Source organism: Glycine soja, chromosome 12 (genome assembly GCF_004193775.1).
Source record: "Glycine soja cultivar W05 chromosome 12, ASM419377v2, whole genome shotgun sequence".
NCBI lineage: Eukaryota > Viridiplantae > Streptophyta > Magnoliopsida > Fabales > Fabaceae > Glycine > Glycine soja.
In genome coordinates, this window is record NC_041013.1 from 44,506,227 (window position 1) to 44,529,440 (window position 23,214).

At 35.0% G+C, this 23,214-nt stretch overlaps 2 protein-coding genes across 5 annotated transcripts; one reads left to right on the forward strand and one right to left on the reverse strand.

Annotated features, from left to right (window-relative positions):
* The first annotated feature begins 641 nt into the window (after positions 1-641).
* On the forward strand, positions 642-4,654 carry LOC114380490 (SUN domain-containing protein 3-like). 4 transcript variants are annotated; one of them, XM_028339577.1, is made up of 5 exons: positions 642-1,385; positions 1,464-1,605; positions 1,796-2,847; positions 2,958-3,043; positions 4,369-4,654. In XM_028339577.1, the coding sequence occupies exons 2-5, from the start codon at positions 1,473-1,475 to the stop codon at positions 4,616-4,618; spliced, it is 1,521 nt and encodes a 506-aa protein (XP_028195378.1). In that variant the 5' UTR covers positions 642-1,385; positions 1,464-1,472; the 3' UTR covers positions 4,619-4,654. The 4 variants fall into 4 exon arrangements, with proteins under 4 accessions (XP_028195378.1, XP_028195375.1, XP_028195374.1 ...); XM_028339573.1 differs by having other exon boundaries at positions 643-1,385; positions 1,691-2,847; XM_028339576.1 differs by having other exon boundaries at positions 643-1,380; positions 1,691-2,847.
* A 1,186-nt stretch (positions 4,655-5,840) lies between these two features.
* Positions 5,841-23,049, reverse strand: LOC114378200 (dynamin-2B-like). Its single transcript, XM_028336750.1, has 22 exons — positions 22,909-23,049; positions 22,781-22,831; positions 22,564-22,684; positions 22,354-22,446; positions 21,897-21,958; positions 21,673-21,790; positions 21,184-21,526; positions 20,763-20,910; positions 19,549-19,650; positions 19,337-19,456; positions 18,317-18,400; positions 18,011-18,138; positions 16,663-16,747; positions 16,360-16,507; positions 14,500-14,576; positions 13,373-13,429; positions 10,481-10,625; positions 10,224-10,378; positions 8,881-8,994; positions 8,721-8,788; positions 7,200-7,369; positions 5,841-6,481 (listed from the first exon to the last, which is right to left on the reverse strand). The coding sequence occupies exons 1-22, from the start codon at positions 23,047-23,049 to the stop codon at positions 6,243-6,245; spliced, it is 2,769 nt and encodes a 922-aa protein (XP_028192551.1). The 3' UTR covers positions 5,841-6,242.
* Between the last annotated feature and the right edge of the window lie 165 nt (positions 23,050-23,214).

A 23,214-nucleotide genomic window follows, 5' to 3' on the forward strand; every position in this document is an offset into this window, starting at 1 on the left:
CACTTTTAATAGGGGTGTTTGTAGACCGATTTAGGTCGATTTTGACTAAATTTATGACCAAACTCAATCAAATTTGATCGATTTGATTCGCTTTTCACAATTTGTTTTTGAAATCCAGTGTATTCATGAATGGTTGGACCAACATGTTACCAATTTAAATTTATTCTTTTTTTAGAATTATTATTTTATATTATTATTCATCCAAATATCTCATACAATTAACAAGCACAATGTTATCAAATGTCTAAAAATAATAAAATTAATTTATTTAATATCATCAACATAAATTCTAAGATAGACTAGTACAAACTAAAACAAAATATCATTCAATAAGATTTAATCACAACTATTCTTTATACACTATTTTCTTTTTACAATGAGCTTTACTGTGACTAAATTTGTTACAATATATTTGTGAATGAATAAAATATGACCCATTAATATTATAAACATAACCAAAAACATAATATGAAAAAATGTAAAATAAATAACAATGTGCTTGAAAGTACTTCAAGAAATTGTTCAAACTATTTAGACTAATTTGAGTCAATTGAGATTCAGGTATAATCATCGGTAAGTACATAGCCCTACATGTTAAAGAAGATAAAAGAAATAATATGCAAAAACTATTTTATAGTTCCTTTTCTGATAATATATTGTTGTCGACATCCATATAAAGCAGTTTCTTTTAGAATCTGCACACAAATATATTGCTTAATGCTTAGTAGAGGAGTATTTCTAAAGAGACCTTAATTTCTTTTCAATAAATCTCGTGCACAATTTTCTTACTCTAACATCTTTTCTCTTTCTTGGCGATGAAGATCTCGTACGCAATGAGGGCGAGGTCAGAATTGGGGAGGCTTGGTGAGCTGGTCGAGCAGAGAAGGGAGGTCGTCTGTGACGGAGACGACGACAGGATTCGGAGGCATTATCGACGATGGTGTTGGCATTGACTCTCTTGGAGTGGCCCGATGAGAGATGTGTGAAGAGATGAGCCTGTCAGTATGGTGACCAAAATGCATAGAATTCATGGTTGTGATGAAACTCAATTCGAAACATACAAATTGATCGAAGGGAATCGAACCCATGACTGAGACTCAATTATGGTTAACCATTGAGCTACTGTACTTAGTTGGTATATAGACGTGAGAAATAAAATATATAGTTATTGTAATTTTTATTGTTATTTTACACGTCTTTATATGTTTTAATTAATGACTCACCGGTTGAAGGATTGGGTCCTTAAAACAGCACGTACGTTCCGTGTTTTGACTTGTAATTGTATCTTTCTCAATTTTGCTTTGTAAACCAACTCACACACGCAGATCCATCGATTCGTCAACGCGTAATTTTTGGAAGGAAAAGCCCACCCCCACCCAGGTGAGGTGAGATGAGATGAGATCCCTTATTATTGTATGATCTGATCTGAATAAAATGAATTGAATGTTAATTGTGTTGAGCAGTGATGTGCAATGCAGAGATCACGTGAAGCTCTTCTACATAGAAGAAGAGCTAAAACTGGGTCTGGCTATAAACTCTCTCTCTCATTGCTTTTTCTTTTGTGGCCTCTAATCTTCCGCGCTCATGGTTACCCCGCACCCACAGGTAAATAAATTGCAATTATGGGTCTTGCTTTTGAGAATAATCAAAACAATATTCTTGTTAGTCACTTTATTATCTATGGATGTAGAGTCTAATTGGAAGCAAAATAAGCAAGGACAGTGTAAAACCTCTAATTTTGCTAATAAATGTTTGCTCAAAGAAACTCATGATTACATTCTCCCTGACCCTGAAGATGCTGAGTCAGTCCCAAATGATAGTGATACTCCCACTAGAGAGGATGTGCAAAAATCTGATCACTTACCTTGGGCTGTGCCTCTTGGTCTTGATGAATTCAAGAGCAGGGCAATTAGTTCTAAAATTAACTCTGGCACTGCTGGTTCATCTGGAAGTGTAATGCATAGAGTGGAGCCTGGTGGTGCAGAATACAATTATGCTTCAGCCTCCAAGGGAGCAAAAGTATTAGGTTCTAACAAAGAAGCCAAAGGCGCCTCTAATATCTTAAGCGGAGACAAAGATAAGTATCTTCGCAATCCATGTTCAGCCGAAGAGAAATTCGTCATCATAGAGATTTCTGAAGAAATCTTGGTAGATACAATACAAGTAGCTAATTTTGAGCACCATTCTTCCAATTTAAAAGCTTTTGAACTTCTTGGCAGTCTGAGCTTTCCAACAGATGTTTGGGTTTTCTTTGGGAATTTCACTGCCTCAAATGTTAGGCATGCTCAGAGGTTTGTTCTTCAGGAGCCAAAATGGGTGAGATACCTAAAATTGAATCTTCAAAGTCACTATGGTTCTGAATTTTATTGCACACTAAGCGCAGTTGAAGTTTATGGTGTGGATGCTGTTGAGAGGATGCTGGAGGATTTGATACATACTCAAGATAATCTATATGCACCTGGAGATGGTGATGCTGATAAAAGGACAGTATCACCCCATCCTAATCCTCCTGAGAGTGAAGATGTTCATCAAAATAATTTTGGAGATCCTGCTTCAGATATCTCCTCTGCAAATCATGAGAAAGTAAATAGTAATGTTCCTGATCCAGTTGAAGAAACCCATCAACAAGTTGGCAGGATGCCCGGGGATACTGTTCTCAAGATTCTGATGCAGAAAGTTCGCACTCTAGACTTAAATTTGTTTGCTTTGGAGCGGTATATGGAGGACTTAAATTCTAGATATGTCAATATTTTCAAAGAGTACAGCAAAGACATGGGAGGAAAAGATATACTTATACAGAATATCAAAGATGGCATTAGGAATCTCGTTGACCGGCAGGATGCTATAGTATGTGAAATCTATCCTGGATATTGTTGGCATTAATTGTATTTAATTATATGAAAACCATTATTATTCTACATTTAATTCATTTTGCAAATGATTTGTTGCCCTTGCAGACAAAAGGTGCAAGTGATCTCAAATCTTGGAAGTCCCATATTTCCATGCAGTTGGATCATCTACTCAGGGACAATGCTGTTTTGAGGTGAGAGTTTACAACACAAGCTTTCTGTAATTTATCACTATATGAGCGTAAGAGGCTAAGAGCTAGTTCAGATTTAGTAACTGGTTCACTTTGAGAGTATCTTTAAAACAGTAGAGTAGTTGAATATCTATGACAATTAAGGGAAGAAGTTTGTAATAGTGCTAAAACACTCAGTAAAATCACAGTTTTGTGATGAAGAAGAAAAACATAAAATTTTAAATCTTTCTATCAGTAGTCTGCTATGTAGAATAAAATTTTAGAATTATATGGCTTGAGGCTTGCTTTTTTTTTGGAAGGCAAACATAGATATATATTATTAATAATATCAAATCAGTACCAGAAGTACTGATGAATTACACATAAAGACAAGACACTAAGAGTGTCGCCTCCCAAACAAAGCAAGCCCCCCAAAAATCCACTACAAAGGCTTGCTACTTAACGGCATTTTAATTTTATGACTTTTATTAGTTACTTTATGCATATACTTTTAGATATTAAAGGTACTTTCAGTTCAACCACAATTTGGCATTTGATCAAGGCTTTTGTTTCCAGATCAATGACTAAACCAATATTTAGAAATGGTTTTTGTTATCTTGCGGAAAGGAAGCTTAGGGAGGGGCGATTGTCTTATCCCAAGGCATACTTACAAAAGACATTCTAACTAAAGACTACCAGAGCTTTATGTTTTACCCCCTCATTCCACCATCTACTTTATTTTTATAGGGTGGAACTGGGTTAAAGAATCAATTTTAGCAAATAAAGTCAAAGCAATAAAAGATTGTTTCATAGTCAGGGCTGCTGCTAGTTGTTAATTCCATTTGAGGGAAAGAGGAATCGTAGCGATACTCTCTTTTTAATACCATTCTCTATGATTGACTTAAACTAATTGAAAATCGCCAATTTTGATGTGTCCTGCCTCTCTTTTAATCAACTTACCAAAATTGGTGATTTCCAATAAATTTAATCTTTATTTCTTCTCATATTATTAGATGCAATTCCACTGTTTGATGTTCTGTATATTTATCATGAAAAGTGCCATTTAATAATGGCCAACCCAATGGGCTCATGATTCATGAACATTTTATACTACAGTGCCTAAGGTGATTTTGAAAACCTTGGCCATGAAAAGAAAAATATTGTTTGCCATAGGACCAAAATACTATGAATAATTGAAGATAGTTGTCATTGTTTACTGTTTCTGAACCTTGCCCTCTGCTTTGTGGTTGCTGTTTGATATCAAAGCTTGAACCTCATTTTCTTTTCCTAATGGATATGCTATTAAGTATTTAGTTCTTTGGGATCTGATTTTTTTCTTAATAATTCAGGTCCGAGGTTAATGAAGTCCGCAGGAAGCAAACATCTTTAGAAAACAAGGGTGTGCTAGTGTTCTTAGTGTGTTGTATTTTTTCATTGTTAGTTATATTACGGCTGTCTCTAGATATGGCTACGAGTGTCTATAGAGTAGTACTGAGTGTTAATAGAACAGATTGCTCCAGGAAATTTTGTGCCGTTAGCTCATCCTGGTTTCTCCTATTATTGAATTGTATCATTGTTATTTTTATATTAACTTTGTGATAGTCCATTTTTTAAATATGTTGTTAACTTGTGTGAGATGCTTGGTGATTGTGTTGTTTCTTTCAATATAGATATAGAAACTTTCTTCAAAGTTCTTTATTCATTTTCACTTGCAGTGACTAAGGTGGCTTTGGTATTGCCGGCAATTTTAATTTTTAAATATTCGTGTTATAAAAAGGCTTACATCTGTTGCAATAAAAAGTCCCGTTTTATTATGAAAATAAACATAACTTTGGAGATAGATAACAAAAAAAAAAAGAGTGATGCAGTTGATCAATATGACACCTAAAGAAATATTTGTAGTCCGAACCACAGGTGATAAATTTAAAAATAAATTAAATGCTGGCCATGTTGAAGTTTTTGCATGATTACGTTTTAGTCAAAATAAATAATATTCTTAACACTCTGGACATTATATTGTAGGGGTATTTTCCTTGTAAAATATTGTAGGAGTATTTTTCTTGAAAAAAAAAACGTGAATAGTTGAGAAATCATATTAAAAGTGATTAGTTAGATTTTTCAACAAAAAATTAATCATTAACAAAAAAAACTAATTGATATTCCACGTCAATGTTATAATAACTCAAAATAAAAAATAAGAATGTAAGCAATTCAAGAATAAATAAAGCTATTTCGTAGCACACTTGAATGTCAAACGAAAATCTCTCCTTTTTCTTTTTTTTGAAGATCACGTGAGGAAGGTCATCTCCAATTGAACTATCAAGTAGTATTATCCTCATATAGAAATATAGTGCATGCTTGAAAAAATAATTGGTAACGCATGTCAAACACTAGTCATATCTGATGCACAAGCAACAATGCCTAGCTTGTGTGCCTTTAGTATTGACCTGAAAATAGCAAAGGCATGGATCAAAAACGTGTCTCCAAACACAGTGCATCCTAATACGTTCTAGAAACTCAGTTCTAAGACTAAATTTAAATTTTACACCATGCTTCAATCACAAATCAATTTTTTTTTTCAAATAGGAATAAATTTAAAAGCTTTTTCGTGTAGACTAAATTAAAAAGAAACATCGCATTAGGAACCCAAAAAAACACCCTAGCAGTATGCCATCTGCAGATGACAGACAAAAACACAATTTCAACAGTTAAAAAATAATGCAACGACCAAAAGTTTAATTAACTTAACTTAGTTAAGTTAATTAAACTTTTAATGCAACGACCAAAAGTTTAATTAGACCTACATAAAATATGCCCATAATTGAGATACCCCAAAATGGTCGTCACAAACCCATCAGCGATTGTGTATTATTTCAATCATTACAAAACAAGATACATCGATTGCATCCAAAATGAGTGCAAATTCTAGACAAGAAAAAAAGGAAACAGTAAAAGATATTAAAGTGAAAAGAATATTGAATAGCAAAACATGATAAATGCATTCAAGTCCACCTTGATACCAAACTTCCGGATAATGACACAAATGCCCGGAAAACATATACTAATAAACTATAGTCTTCTATTTACACAAACATATCCTCAGGTACATATACCGGCAGAAACAAAGAATTGGGATGACCGTATGAAATGGGGCGGGAGCAGCCTCACCCTCCAAAAATGTATCAAAACAGCAACTGTCAAGCAATCACCAATCAGCCACCTGTTAATATTTGTAACCTGAAGAACCTGGAGGAGCAGGAGGCAACCGATTAGGTGTTCGGCGGCTGCTAGAGTTGGAACCAGAGTTCACATCACCATTTTGTGCAGGATCGCTAGAATGTCGACTGTGACCATTGGATCCCGATCTTGATGAACCACTTCGACTAACAGGGCCATTGGCAGCTGCATCAAAGGCAGATCTCCAGTCATCACCAGGTCCGCTGCTGCTTCTTGGGCTACTCTCTGCAAAACAAATAAGTAATGTAAGTACACTAAAAGGAAAAACACAGAAAAAAACTACTATCAACCGAGAATCCAAAAAAGGAAAGAAAAAACATGTGTCAACAAATATTAACTCCCGATACAATCAGGCTCATTACCAGGATAAGTAAGGTTTGGATCCATTTAAATCAAATGGGAAAGTGAACTTTACAAAATAAAATGCAAATTGTAACTACTAATTAAAAAAAATCATGGTGAATTTTAAGACATCCATAGACTGTTATATGAATCTATTTTATTAAGACTGGGACAAAACAGGCACTCCATGCCTGTGTAATCTTTAAAAAATTTAAAAGAAAAGGATAATAGAAGTTAAATAATAATGGGCGGTTTGCGAGATGTAACGGTTGCTATGGGTTGTTTGAAGAGTGCAGTTGCAGGGGTTAAAAAGATATTTTATAAAGGTAGTTATAAGGGTAAAATGGGATAACATGTGTACACCAAAACTTGGTATTCCCTTTATGTATAACGGTGGTCAATATGTTCAGGCTATGAATGTAACAGAAAATATCAGAATACGATATAATGGTACCATAATTCCTAATAATATTCAATCATCAGTGATGACAAGCTTAGGCACTTGAAAAACAAAAAAGAGGTGCACAATATGTTTAACTAATATTGATGACTCACCCATCTGACAAATATGTAAATGAGTAAGAAAGCAGCTTACACATACCTGCACTACCATTTGACCAGCCAGAGGCAGCAGCTGCTCGGTTGTCATGAATACTCAATTGGCGTGTCAATTTTGAGAGAAGGGAGGATTGTTTCTGGATTCGATCTCTTCTGCGCTTAACATTTTGATCTTCTAGAAGCAGTTCCTCAATCTTAGCTGTGCTTTGAGCACTAATCACAGAAACATACAAAAAATGTTAACAAAGACCGACATCAAAGCAACAACTGAATACAAAAAATTGTCATTGTCATATACAAAACTGTAACATACAGATTAATTACATTGTAACGTGTACATGAACACTTGAATCAATAATGAATTACGAAGCAAAATTACTGTATTTGAACACACACACACACACACACATATGGGTTAGCATCCTCATTTTTTTTCAGACAAAAATCCATCACACTCAGTTAAATAACTGATTAATTGATAAAACAGCCTTATAATTTTTTTTCAAATTTAAATTGAGTTACTTCAACCATCTCTTTTCTCTCATATACAGCATGCATTCCCCATTGAGGCTGCTTATCCTATTCCTAATTGAGAGTTATTGTCACATTGCCCAGTTTGGTCATCATTCAGCAATATTTGCTTCAACCTATATCAGTTTTCCCTCCACATTTGGAACATTGAAAAAGTTTCTTTCAGTGTGTTGAAGCACACTGCAATTTACTTTGAGAAGAAAACAAAGAGTAATGCCTTCCATGAGATAGAAAGCGTGGACACGAAACATCTGTATGGTGTTTTAGAGTAAGCATAAAAATTGATTACATTGGACTGACTGGTGGGAAGAGTACAATGGCGTCTGAGCAAGAAAACAGAAAAAATTAATTAAAGTCTGATATTTAGATAATTTTCCTGAAGAGATTAACCAGCACACAAAAAACAGCCAAACACATCCAGAAACCTTTTACAATCTCTCTAAATAACAATAACCAAGTTTTTTCCCTCCAGCAGAGGTTGGATACATGGATCAAACGACATTAATGCTCTATTGTAAATCAAGTAAAAAGGCATGTGATTGACTTCTAAGTCCCTCTTAATTGTTTAGCCTGGTTTTCTTGGTCACCTACCTCTAGTTACCAAGCTACCCCCTATCTATATCTCCTTCTTGGTTACATGTCTTCTCCGCACATGCAAAAAGACTACTATATCTTCTACAATAGGTGCCATCCTAGCTTTTTCCCCTAATGCATTCATTCCTAATCTTGTCTAGTTTGTCCACTCATCCAATGCAACATCCTCATCTCCATTACATTAAAGTTTATTCTCTTGTTGGCTTTTTATCTACTAACATTCAGTTCCATGATACATTGCAGGCCTGAAGCTGTGCGGCAAAATGTTACCAAAATTATCAGTCACATTCCAGAAAATTTTGAGGGAATGCAAAGAGAATTTAAAGATATTTTATAATTTCTTTATGTTCCTTTAAAATCTTCAAGAATGAGACTGAAATGCAAGGAAGAAATTTAATGCAAGAGAATAAGAATAAAAGGCATAAACAAATTTCTGAACCTGACAGAGCTATATAATTGATTCAGCATGTCTTCCTTAGCCTTTTCAACTTGACAAAGGACAACTGCCTGTAAACCAAGCAACCAGAAAATGCATCAAAAATTAACTGGGAAAACTGGAAAAATTATAAAAATGGCAAATGCTAAAAACAGAAGCTTACCTTTGGAACATTAGCAGCTAAACTATTTAAAACTGCTTCAACATATCCACGAACTTCTTGTGACATCCATCGGAGTTCTTCCTCAGGGTCAGCAGGTCTTCGAGCCATTGTGTCCTGAGACGGGATATACAAAAATATAATAATACATGGTCAATAACAACATTTATTTATTTTTAATTGTTATGCAACTCCTCAGCTTAGACTGACTCAATCAATATTTCCTGAGACTGAATCATTCCAGTGATACATTTACAGATTTACCCAAATGATATGATAATCATTATCACAATTTCCAACATATCTTTGATTACCTATTCTGTAAAGTTTCTTGTTAATTTTTTACGGTAACAAAACATTAAAATAGCCACTAATGCTTGAGTAGGACATTAGACTCCAAGGACTAGGGATGTTTACAAATTGATTGAATGTGTAGTAGGGGATTCTTAAGACCAACCCTTTAATGGTTGAATAGCTCGGTAGGATGGGGTAGAAGTATTATTTCCCTAAATTTGTTTGGTTGGGTTTGTGGATCCACCCAACAACAAACTCCAATGAAAGCTTACATGAAGTTCCTTATATATTCAATAAAAAAATATTAAAGATCCATAAAATTTATAAATGTCACTACTTATTGCTTAATCTATACCAATATAATTCTGTCCAGGACGGTTGTCAGCTCCTGGTGTAATTTCTGCTATTTTTGTTTTGCATAAAAGTTGAATGCTTTTTGGCTTTCTTTCTGGCATGCAAGGAAATGCTGCTCTACTATTTAATAATTTGTACAGTTTTGTTAGATAAGCATTTTAAGGGGGAGAGAATAATCTGGACTCCGGCGATTATTTAGAGAATGGAAAATCTTACTATTATTCTAGAGTAATATATAGGTTCTTAAAAAAACTTAGTGGAGACTTTCCTAGGCAAATATGAATGGAGTGCAACTTCCTACACACTAATACCCATGAACACTGTATGCATTTTATCATGTGACTGAATCTACGTACATTAAGTAATTATTTCCAACAGTATCAAATGCATTTTGGATTTTATCTAATAGTCTCAATTTCAGTTTTTTAACCAACACCCTAATAGCACACATAAACAGAAAATTAACATAATTGTATATAAACAATGGTTTTAAAGTCCCGAAAAAGACATCAATTATGTAGAAATCAATTAGCATAAAAACTTTGAATAAAAAATCATAAGATTAGTAAACTTATATTAAATGGTTAAATGAGGCACAATCTAATTTCAAAGAACTGACTTTTAATTACAAGCCTAATGAATGCACCATAAACAAATGCAACACGTGTGATGAATGCCTTTAAGCCACAGCAACTAACCAAGGAACCATCAGAGAGGCTATGCCTCATAGTAGGGGCACCATCAGATGAGATCCTTATCTGTCCTCCCTTTGCTTGTATAACTTGACTTATCTTTTTAATCCATTCAATCTTATCAGCTGCACTTTCAGCCTTCAAAACAACAGCACTGTGTGCTGCAAGAGAGAAACACCTTGTAGTTAAAATGTATTCAGAATTTTACAAGAAATAAAAGAGTGCATATACTATTGAAAGCCATATCAACAAGGGAATTTTACCTTTCAGAACGGTTTTATAAGGAACTCTACTGGTAATTTTAAATACAAGGTTGACTTTGCCAGAATCAGGTCCATTGGACTTCTTGTCCTTTGAGCTTTTGGATGGAGGATCCTCTTCATCCGCAACCTCTTCAATGTTACATTCCTGCATAGCAATTTATTTTGTATGCTTATTAAGACTATCCTAGTGGGATTAGGCTTTGTTTTTGCTGGTTATCAAGACTATAAGTTATGCATTACTCACTCATTGACATTATAAAAATCAAAGCCAGTACATACTGCAAAAGTGTGGAACTTACTTCAGTAAATTACAAGTGGATATTAGCAGAAACCAAACATAGTAAAATGTAAAGCTTTAAAGTTGAGTTCTAACAAACTTAAATGTGGAGCATCCACATCCAAGTAGAACATCCAAAACATCCTACATTTAGATTGAATAAGCATTTTCCAGCAGAAAGAAGTTAATTTTGGCTTGTTTGTATATTCCAAACTTACTTGAAGGTGACTCCGTAAGCAATAGTATAATGCACCAACATCTCAGAGATTAAGAAGATCCTTATTTCTGGTCAGGATAAATAGACTAAAGGTTTGCAACCAATGCAAAAGATTTTGATGAGTAAGTGAATGCGTAAAAGTCCACTAACCACCACCACCCCCAACAGTGCGCAACGGTTAGTACTCTCCCCAACCCAGAGCCTAAAAGAGCATAACATATTTTCCAAGGTTAGTATGGTCTATTTCATTCCTTTTTTCTTATTTTTATCCTTCCTGCTGGCAGCTTATCTAGGAAATGGACTTCATCCTGCCAGGCACCCCTCACAACTTAAGGCTGGACAAAACACAGGCACCGAATTCCGGCAACAAGAATTCTAGTAGAGTTAAAATGTCATTAAGCAAAAATCAAAATGAGTGTGTTGTACATTACATAGATCTTACAGGGTAAAAGATGAATTAGAAATTCTTAATTTCCAGAGTTGTTTCATAAGGATGCAGATAAAAGCAATATAATGGTACTAGTAGATCTAAAATCCAAACATCTTACTGGGTAAAAGAAGAGAAATTATTAATTTCCAGAGTTGCTTCATATATGAATTAAGGATGCAGATAAAAGCAATTTAATTGTACTAATAGATCTAAAATCCAACAAACAAACATTCAAATGATTATGCTTTCATATTATCTACTGCTTACTTGTTAACAGTTAGAAATTATTAGTTTCAAGAATTGCCTTCACATAAAAAGTAAGCATTTAAAAATAAAAACCATATGGTATTTGCATTAATGTAACCATCTTGCAATGTCAATCAACAAGCTAAAAGTAACATGTAGCCGTGACATCTAAGCATGAAGTCTTCAATAGTCAGAATTAAAGGTAAAGGGGTGGTCCAATGCACGACCTAGTCAGATGTGGGGAGGGTAGATAATGCAGCTTTCTTCTAAATATATTATCCAGAAGGTTTGCTAACATGTGTGAAATGTGAATTTGGTACATGTGTCAACTTAACCTTAGTAATAAAACTCCAAAATGTTTGCTTAGGCAAGGACCAGACTGATTCAGCATTCATATTTGCATTTTGTTAAACATCAGTTGTATTAAAAAAGTTACCGTTGATTTATTACAAGACTTCAACAGTCAATGAAATTTTCTGGGAAAAAAATCTACTATTCTACCTTGTTTCAAATTTAAAAAATAATAAATAGAAATAAAACATGGGGCGTAATATTTCACATTTTAAAGGTTTTATAAATCATTATATTTCAAACAGTGTTATCAAATGGCGGCCATGGCGGAAAAGCGTGGCGGAATTTTGAAAAAACGCCACAAATAGCGGTGGCGTGGCAGGTTACTAGTGGCGGCCGCCATAGCCATGACGGGTCATGGCAGAATAGCGGGAAAGGTGGAATAGCGGCCCTTTTTGTTTTTTTCGCGGTAGGTGTTGGGCTGACCCGACCCAACCCGATAATATATTTTGAACAGCGCAGCAGCCACGAACAGAAACAGAACAGCAGCGGACCAGCACCCGCACCCATCAGCCACCACTACCAGCAGCGACGACCGGCAGCAGCACGACCCCGCGAAGCAGCAACCAGCACCCGCACGACCCCGCGAAGCAGTGACCAACACCCGCACCCAGCAGCATTGCAGCGACCAGCAGACCAGCAGCACTATGAACGGTGGTGACGAACGGCAGCGCGAACGGCAGCACGACGCACGGCAGCACAACGGCGAAGACGAACATTGTGGACAACGGACAGTGGTGCCTTTTTTTTGTTTATTTCTTCTTTTTCTTTGCTGTTTGACACCCATTTTTTATGTCTGCAGCTTTTGTTTTTCGTTTTTCTATTTGACACCCTTTTTTAATTTTTGACAGCCATTTTTATTTTTTTCTATTTGACACCACTTTTTTTTTCTGTTCAGTCCTCTTTTATTTTATGAACTCATGAAACTTTTTAAACTTTTTTAGTTTATTTGAATGCAATCCATTGTTTTTTTCAATTTCAATGAGTTTATTTTGTGTTGGTACTTGGTTATTTATAATTATATATATGTATTTTTTTTTGTCCGCCATTTTCCGCTACGCCATCCGCCATATTTTTATGACGGATTTTTGGCTTTCTGCCATTAACAACACTGATTTCAAATGATCCCTTTTGAAGTCTAAATTTTACATTTCAAAACACAGAATTAGAAAAACACAACCATAAGGAAATTTTGATAACAATTACTAAATTAAACCACCAGCTAAGTGCAGGCACTAGCAAAATCTATTCAAGCAAGTATCATGAATTGCTTAATTGAGAATTCCAACATAATTTATATGATTCACAAAACACAGTACTGTAAAATTTATCAAATATTGAATGTACATGATTAATGAAAGTACTCCATACCTCTAATGTAATAACACCGCGAAAATGTCTTTCCTCTTGTTTTTTGGTATATCCAAGCTGTGAAGTTGAAAGGTTAAAGTCAATATCACACAGTAAATTGTATTAAAAGTGGCCAATTATATATCTCATATCTGAATGAATCAAGATGCAACACAGATTCAAACATATGATAAACAGTGGAAATCTGCAGGAATTATCATAAGTGAAAACATCTATGAGCATTTTGAAGCAGCATAATTTGTCAGAATATTTTAAGCTATTCTGTTATTAGTCATATTTAACCAGCTTATACAAATATTACTATTCTACTACTCCTAATTATTGTGTTAGTAGCATACAGTTAGGATGTCTTCAGACTATTGTAGGATATCTTTAACAGTATAAATAGCAGTTCCTGCTTTGTATTAATATATCATATTTTACATAGTATCTCTATTTTTCTTTCCTTATTTTCACCAAAATCCCATGCTTTCAACATGGTATCAGAGTGATACCATCAACCATTGCCTACTCCTGTTACAATACCTCTGCCTCATTGCAAACCTATAATACTCCTTTCTCTTGTCCACTATTTTCACCCTGATTTAACTTTCAGTGGCTGTCTCACGTTTTCAGGCAACTCTCTGTACACAAGCTGACATCTTATGGCAGTTGACTGCCATTTTTTTATCAACTCAGGGCTGTTTGGCCTGTTCCCTTTTCTTGTCTGAAGCTCAATGGTTTAATCAATAGAAAGCTCTTATACAACCACCACAAAGTTAATTTCCAATGAATATCCAGTCATCCCCTACAGCCTTTTGCTTCGGCTCCAACATCCATCATCCCTGCTTTGTTTGATTTCTTACTAGGATATTACCACTGCGCCAATGTCCAACATTGTATATTCATCTTAAGTCATGGTATTATCTTTAGGTCATGGAGCCCACATTATATTTAGATTATTTTCTCCAAGTGTCCCTATTTGTAATAAGCTTACAGGCTTCAAGCCAAGTAAATTTGAAACATCTTGCGAATTTCAAAAGACTAGTGTGTTAATCAGAAGACAGTGAACTTGATGTAGGAATAATAATGATAAAAGACTAAAGAACACTGTAAATAATTTATCAACTCGGCCAACAGTTACCAACCTTTCCTGTCTTCTCATTTAGCACAAACCATCGCCTGCTCCAACCATTAGTTTTTGCACTTTTCTTTAACAAAAATCCTGCAAACAATAAAGAAAAGTAGTTTTAGTTTATTAATAATTTTGAAATATATACTTTGGCACATTACAACTTCCAAATTCATGCATTTAAGCATTAGCTCCCATGCCATTCTAGGTTAGATAGCCAAGAAACAGAATTGAAAGAGCTTTTAGTCAATTAAGTTCCTTTATGGTTAAGTTAATAGAACATATTCTAACTAGAATGTCTAGAATAATAATAGTTAAGAATTTCTAAAGAATTTTCAACATAACAGCAATAGTAATCAATAGCAGTGTTCCACCCCCCAAAAAACCTATGGCAGGATGGCCCCATATATATATATATATATATATATAATAGTATGTATTTATTTAATAATATTTTTCTTCTTAGTATTATTACATTAATTCTATTCTATTTAATACATTTAAATATTATTATATGTTATATATTTGTCTATATTATATAATTATAATACATAAATATAATTATGTTTTAATATTTTTTCTTTTTTTATGAACATTATAGAGTAACTTATAGTATAAAATATGATTAATAAAAAACTGCAAAATAAACCCTTCTCAATTGTAAGACTGTTTGGGGAATTGGGGTGGAGAATGGCCCAATTTGAGATGCAGGCTCAACACCCTTTTCACCCCAAAAAAACATGGGTGAGGAGGAAGTGGCTGCTGACAGGAAGAAAGAGGCTAGGGTTTTCTTCTTGGTGAGAAGGTGTGACATCTGATTGGAGGAAACTAGAAAGAGGTACTAGGGTTTATTTGGGTGAGAAAGGTTGGGCATGCACCCCAAATAGTCCTACAATTGGGGAGGATTTTTTTCTGTTTAGTTTATATAATATATAATTATGTATTATTATTTTTTTCTCTGTTATTTTTTCTATACTTTTAAACATTATAGAAAAAATATAACATATTAACGTATAATAATATAAAATAGAAAATTGTAATAAAAAACTTCGTACCCCATTGCCCAGAGGCTCTTCGCTATGCGAAGGTATGGGGGAGGGATGTTGTACGCAGCCTTACCCTTGCATATGCAAAGAGACTGTTTCCGGATTCGAACCCATGACCAACAAGTCACCATTATATATATGTATATATATATATATATAGAGAGAGAGAGAGAGAGAGAGAGAGGAGAGATTAAATTTTGTCAAATTTTATTGATCCAACTGTTGAATTATATCTACATATTACCAAGATGCTATGTCAAATTTTGTCCAAATTGAACAACAAAAAAAAGATAATCAAATGATTCATATTTTAGTATTTTGAAATGTTTATATTATGTCGATTTTAGTCTATATGTATGAGATAACAAATGATTTTCAATTAATATGAAATTTTGCATATGTGATCTATGTGAAAAGAACTTTCACTCCAATGGTGAGCTTTAAGAAAACATTATCTAGTTGAAAGTTATAAAATGGTGTAGTAGTTATCAAAGTTACACCGGTGTAATTTGATCCCTCCTCAAATATACATACATACATACATACATATATATATATATATATGAAAAAAAATTAGAATAATGGTCATCCCACTACTAATGACTACTATGATTTCCACTGAACTAGTTTGGTACTAGTACCCAAATCACAAATCAATTCAGTATATATAATTTTTTTTCCTGATAGTTCCAGGAGCATTCTCTCAAAAACTCAAAATTCAGAAAGAGTACCTACACAAAAAAAACAACTTAATAGAGTGCTGAAGGGGGAATTGAGACTGCAAGAAATTTCTATCAGCAAAATGTAGTAGCATATAGAATAGGACAGACCTGCTGTTATTTCTCCCTCAGGACCAGCAGTCTTTAAGCCTGAGCCTTCTTGCCCTTCTTTCTCTGCCAGACCAGATTTGTCCTTTTCCTTCTCTTTCTTGTCCTCCTTCATTGACTTCATGCTTCCACCAGTTTGGGGACTAGTGGCCTACAATAAGTTAACAATGAGCCACTTTAAATTCAACAAGTCACAAAAAAAAGAGTAAAAGTAAATCAACAAATCAAAGTTACAAAAGCACAACTCATTCTTAAAGATTTTTTAAAGTTTAATTACAATCCATGTTACAGTAGTAGACCACCTACCCGGTTAAGTATAGATTGCTCAGCATCTTGCCCTTTTTTTGAGGATCGGCCCTTCAGCTCCTCCTCTCGACGTTGCCTTTCCATCCTAAAGTAAATAACATAGAATTGCTAGATAAAAAACGACTTCACAAATATATATTTGGGCGACATCTAGATGTATAATGTTATGTATGAGCAAGGACTAGAAAGAATTTCATGGTTAACTATGCAAAGCTATTCAAAATAACTATCAAATGAAAAAATGCAGCATGCTCATAAACAATTGTCCTTGGTGAAAAGGACATAGCAAATAGATCCTGCTTAAAAAAATTCCAGCCACCAAATTTGCTCTGTCAAGATAAAAGTGGGATTGATTTGATAGAGCCCAAGACCACATGCCCAAAGAAGATATTGACCAAATCAATTATGACATAGACAAAGATATGGAGAATTTACAGTAGAAGGAAATTGGGACAGAGGGAGAACATCCAAGAACACACTGGTCAAGAAATTTTACCTTCAAATTAACTTTTGAACTTGAAAAATTATAGAACTACCAAACAATTTTAAATTTAAAGCTCCTATTTTAAGCTCTAAAATAGCATTTAAGCTAAAAAGGCCAGGTCAAACGCTATCAAAAAAATGCCACAAAAGATGGAGTAATAGATAAGAGCAGAGGCACAATAATTTGCAATAATACAGTAGGATCCAATGGCAATTCTTCAGTTTCAGCATAATTTGATCATCGTGCTTCAAAAAATGGGACCCTAATCAAATAATTTTTGCTTCAGAAAGGTCAATATGCTTTAAGCAATGGGAACCTAGTGGAAGTTTCTCTCAGACTTGTTACAGGGACCCGACCCACACTTCACCAAGGTGAATTCTGTGGGGGAGTATTGATAGACCCCAATACCAAAGTATGTGCTACAATGGTTGAGAAGTAGAAGGACAAACACACAGGGAAAAGAAGGACAATATGCAAAACACAGAGGATACCCAAGTTATTAAGTTTGGATTATAACCAAATGTTGAGCTACCAAGGAGTAAACAGAGGGAGGGGTGAGAATTTGGTTGGAAAAAATGAGACGGAAAGATATGTAGTATGTGGTAGGCATGAATTAAGGAGAAAGGGGAATGAGTTAAGGGCAAGGGCTACAGGTTATGTGCATCTGCAAAACTCTAGACTTAGCTTTTACTTTCTGCATTTTCTGTTCTTAGGTAGTGCTAGTGTCTCCATTGTTTTTAACCCCCCCCCCCCCCCCCTCCCCAAAAAAAGTAGTTGCTAACAAATAGACAAATAAAGAGTAGGGAACAGATCACCCCAAATGAGAGAGGATCTAGATCCATTCAAGAAATATGTCCAAATTACCTCCTTTGTACCAAGCGAATGAAGTGTTGAGGTGGGACAAAAGCACGCTCCATATCAACTAGTGCAACCACCATTTTCTTTGATTCATTCTTAAACCCTTCTAGCGCGGCGGTTGCAATAGCCACAACCTTGAAAGATTTTTAAACAAGGTTATGAAAGAGAAAGTGCACTCCCCACCTAGGGGATACCTTTAAGAAGAAAATGTATAAAGGAACTATATGCAACAAGAAAAAAGACTCAAATTTAACATGATATATTAATACAGGTATCAAGTAGAAACAGAAAAACAACAATGAAGTACCATACCTCTCTCTTGAAAGGTGGGTATCTTCCCAAACCACGGGTAGCATTGGCAGCAGACGAAACAATATCTATCAGGACACGATGCACCTGAACCATAAGGCAAAGAAAATCTCCATGAGTAACAAGTGAAATAGAAGGAACAAATGCACACAGTGAATCAAATTCCAACATTAGCTGCAAGGTACAATTACAACGTAGGACTTTTGATAGAAACTCATTTTTTTCTAATAATAAAGACAATGGAGACTAGCTCCTTACAAGAACATTAAATGTAGAAAATGAAAGATAAATCTACTGTTCTGAAGATGCATATCACCACTTAGTCCAAAGCCCATTCCTTTATTCCTCCAATTCATGCTCTATCATGTACTAAACTATTGTAGCCTCTTATATTCCCATAAGCCCATTTCTTCCCAACTGCATTCCATCTCCCACTATTTCTTTCCAGCCAAGTATTCTGTTATGCTCTATAACATGAACATTCATGTTATTTCCTATTCTGCCTTCCTCAATAATAGCGGTCTATCAAGTTTAGTTGAATTAGAATCATAAAATTGACATACAATTGACAGTCATCATTTACATGTGCTGATAAGAACCTTGGGAGAACCACACCACAAAAGCCAGCTGTTGTAGTCGGAGAGCCCAAGCCATGTAAACCACACACCAAAATCTCATACTTGCAATGTGGGACTCAAGTCCCATACCTTGCAATTGGATCCTAACATGTTCTTTGAGAGGAATCTTGAAAGTTATTCAAGGAATCCTATCTATTTTTTTTTTAAAAATGTATAGTTCCACTACAAGTAACATGTTTTCAAAATAGGTAGAATGAATACATCCAGATGGAAGGGAAAGGACAAAGAATATGGACACTGGATCCAGACTTCAAACCTAATTGACAAGCCAAATGAAAATATAAAGAAAACCACTACAAGATATAAGGAACAAGCAACAATCATTTAGAAACTTGAGAGTAAAGTTAAATATAATTCAAGTTCATTCTACATGTAAAAAAATTACCTCATCAACACAAAGACGTGACGGCTCTTTCGCAAGCTCTAGAACACCTTTGATTAGAGATCTCAATCCCTTTTCAGGGGAAATAAGATAAGGCTGATAACCATCTGCTTCTAACACAATCTGGTAACAGACAAAAAGGGTAAGCAAGAGTAATAGCATCCCCCACCCTAGGCAAAAAAAAGATATCAACGGATCAGTGGTTCAAAACTTACCCTCTTCACATTGTTGATATCAAAATGCCTATCTAAAGGTAATTGCTTCATTCTATCAGGAAATCTCCCCTCAAAACAGGAAACAATTTTCCAACCAGCTCCCTGCCAGATAATTAATAGTATATAAAAAAAAGTCCCAAGCAACATATATATAATTCATTATTCATTAACACAACATGAAAACAAATTGTCACCAAATGCTGAAATTACAAAATAATTCACTAATCAATTAATCATATATGAGGCTTTCTTCATTTATTCCTCCATCATAGCTGTGAGCTACATTTGAAATAAGCTATTGTAGTATTTGTTATTACAATTCAGAATTGGGTATGTCCAAGTATGTTGGATCAGCTTCTTCACGTTCACTTTCTAGAGATTGGCAAGGAAAACAAAACATGGTGGCAATGTGTGGTCTAGGGGATTTTGTGGTGGTTTGTATGGTTGGAAAGGAATGCTTGTGTCTTCAAAGGTGTATATGTTCCTTTAAATTTACGTTGTAAAGAACTGTGCATTGTGTATATTGCTTCTCCTTTGTGTGGAGCACATGGTTTACAAAAAGATTGGACAGCTCTTCCAGACTGTTTAGTTTTCCAAGACTTTTGCTTGTGTTATTTCTAATACAACTCTCAAAAAAAGTAATAATATTTTTAAAATAGGAGAAAACAAAGGGAAATTGAGTGATACCCATAAGTCAAAGTACACTGCAGGTGCATGTTTATATAAATTGAGGATATTCTGTTTTATCTAAATCAGAGATTACGTTCCTATAAACTGCAATTATTGATAGAATCAGAATATTAATACTGATTTTCAACAAATATAATAATTCACACTATCTAAAATTGCATTGTAGTAATAATAATAATTATTGCATGTAAACCAAGCAACCAACTACATTTTTTATCCACAGCACCAAAACAATTATTATGAATATTAAATGCAAGTTAATCAAATATGCTCTTCTCTATTCTAAAACCCCAAATATGTTCTTTCTCAATTCTAAAGCCTCTCAAGCTTCAACTAATTAAAATTAAATTGGGCCCAAAAAAATAGTTCCTTCAATAAAAAAAACTAATACTAGAATAGATATGGTACTATATACAAAAAATGAAGCTAAAGATTAATTGGGGCTGAAGAATAACGTTCCCAATAATAACTAACATAAAAAATAAATCTAATTTAACTAAAATATAAGATTTGAGACAGCAAACCTCGCCAGTGGTAATGTGCTGTAGAAACTTATCCTCAAATTCACGGCAAAGTTCCAAGGCTATAGCACGCGTACCCTCTGAAGTGGTGACCATAGACTCACCAAGCCTGGCCAATTCATCCTGAACTATCTGAGACTTCCCTTGTAACCTTAACAGTGTCAGTAAAGTAAAGATTAATAGAGTGCACTTTCTAACACAAATCATTTTAGTAAGAAGTAAGAACAGTTATTTACATAGTAAACAAAATATGAAAATTAAAAACACAAAAGACTATACATAAATGCCAAGAAACAAGAACCATTGATCTATTATATGGTTCTTAGTTTCCCACTATTATAAACAAGAACCAAGTCAAAACAACAATACTTATAATTAATTAAATAACTAATGAGAAAATGTCATTGCACTACACGGAACTTACCCAGAAAGAAGGTTAGGAAGCCGAAGCTTCATACGATTCTGAATCTGGTGTGCCAGGGCATCCACTAAAGCAATCCTTCCAAGTTTACTCGGAGGAGCTCCTGTCAATATGGACTTGAGGCTTTCACTCTCTGCTCTCCATGCAGTTTCTAATGAATTTTCAGAACCAGCAGATCCAGACTGTGCCGTAGCTATTGAAACAGATTGACCGATCAATGCAATCCAAGGGATGTCTGATGTTTTTGCAGGACCCTGATTCAACAAGAGAGCTTGTACTCCAGCCAGTGCTTTTTGGTCTGATGCAGCTTGATCTATTTTACTAATAATGCCAATGGTTCTGGTACCTACGAAAATATGTTTTCGCCTATTTAGTCAATTAACAATGGCAAAGCTAATACCTAATAGAGAAGGAAATCAGACAAGTACTCAAGAAGAATTCCACAAGTTTTATTTAACAATAATCCTAAAAAGAACCATGCAAACAGTCTACCTTCTCCATCATATTCCTTTGCATATTTTAGGGCTCGAGATGAAGCAATTTCAGGTGCTTGAGCTGCAGGTACAATAACTAGCAAAATGGCATCATTGTGCTCTGCATATTCGCTAACCTATGCAAGGACCACATTAAATAACATCAGAACCCCAAAACTGTTCAATGATAAAAAATAAAAAAATAAAAACCAACAAGTGTGGGAATCAATTCGGGAAGGTTACCAGTGATTCATCCATGATGCGCTGATCCAACCCAGGTAAATCAACCAATTTAAGAGGCGGTGCTGGGAAGAGATAAGATGATAGAAAGAATGTTAGGAATTTGGAAATTTAGTTTAAAAAAATAAAAATGGTACGACACATATAACTGGATCATGTCAATAAATAAACTGATTCACTCTTTCAGGGGTCAATTGAAAGCCAACTTTCAGTAATCATCTGATATCATAACATACTAATTGTACACAGCAACAAAAAACTCAAAAAGTATTGTGAAGGACTGAAGGCTACTGTAATTTCAAGAACTATTTTTTGACAAACAAACTTCATTGTGTGGTTATGCATGAATAATCCAAAAAAACATGTTACGATATCAGGCAATTAACCTTTTCAAAGCTGTATAATTCTATCAAATTGCATAACCTGAAGATAGTAAGGTAACTAAAACAAATCAACAAACCTGTGCTCGTGCGGAGCTTTAAATAAATTTGATCCCGACCCTTGCCAGAGGAACTCTTACTCAGTCTATCCTGCAACGAATGTCTCAAAGCACCTGTGGCAACAACGAAACAATGCACATGAACGTGTTCATCAGTAAAGAAAAAGAAGCAAATTGCACAGATCAGCCACTTTGGTGCGCGCAGTTTGGAAGAAGAGAATAGGAACTGACTTGCGGAGACTAGTTGTGACTTGTTGTCAATCTGCAAGATAATGGATTTGCTGCTCAACGAAGTGTCACGCTGCAGATCAATGCATATAGGAGCCCGAGTAGCTCCGTTCTCACCAGTAGGCTGCAGAATAATACAAGTTACCACACTCACTCTCACAGTTTAACTTTTCATAAAAACAGAATAGGGTTTAAGAGTGAGTTTGGAATTTGGAGTTACCAAAACGGGATGTCCAATCAAACTGTTGAGAACTGCGGATTTTCCAGCACCCTACAAAAATTGGAATTGAAGTGACCGATGAAAAACGACGACGCAGAAGAAGAGAAAAACGAAGAAGTGAGACTTACAACATTGCCGAGTGCAACGACGTTGAGAAAAGTAGAAGGTCTTCGGGAATTGGAGGATTCATCGACGTCTTCGTCGGCGAGGAGCGCCGCGGCTTGGCGCATCGAATCGGCGAGCTCCGACAAGTCATCGATCGCCGCCATGGATGAATCGATCAATGGATCCTAAACAGAGAAACTTCGTCGTCGAACCGAAGGAACTCGCGCTCGCCGGTTAGGGATCGATCGGAATCGAACCCTAAAATAGAGCTTTGGCTAGTAGGATCTGGAGGAGAAAGGTATGAATCAGATCTCTGAGTTTCTCTCTCT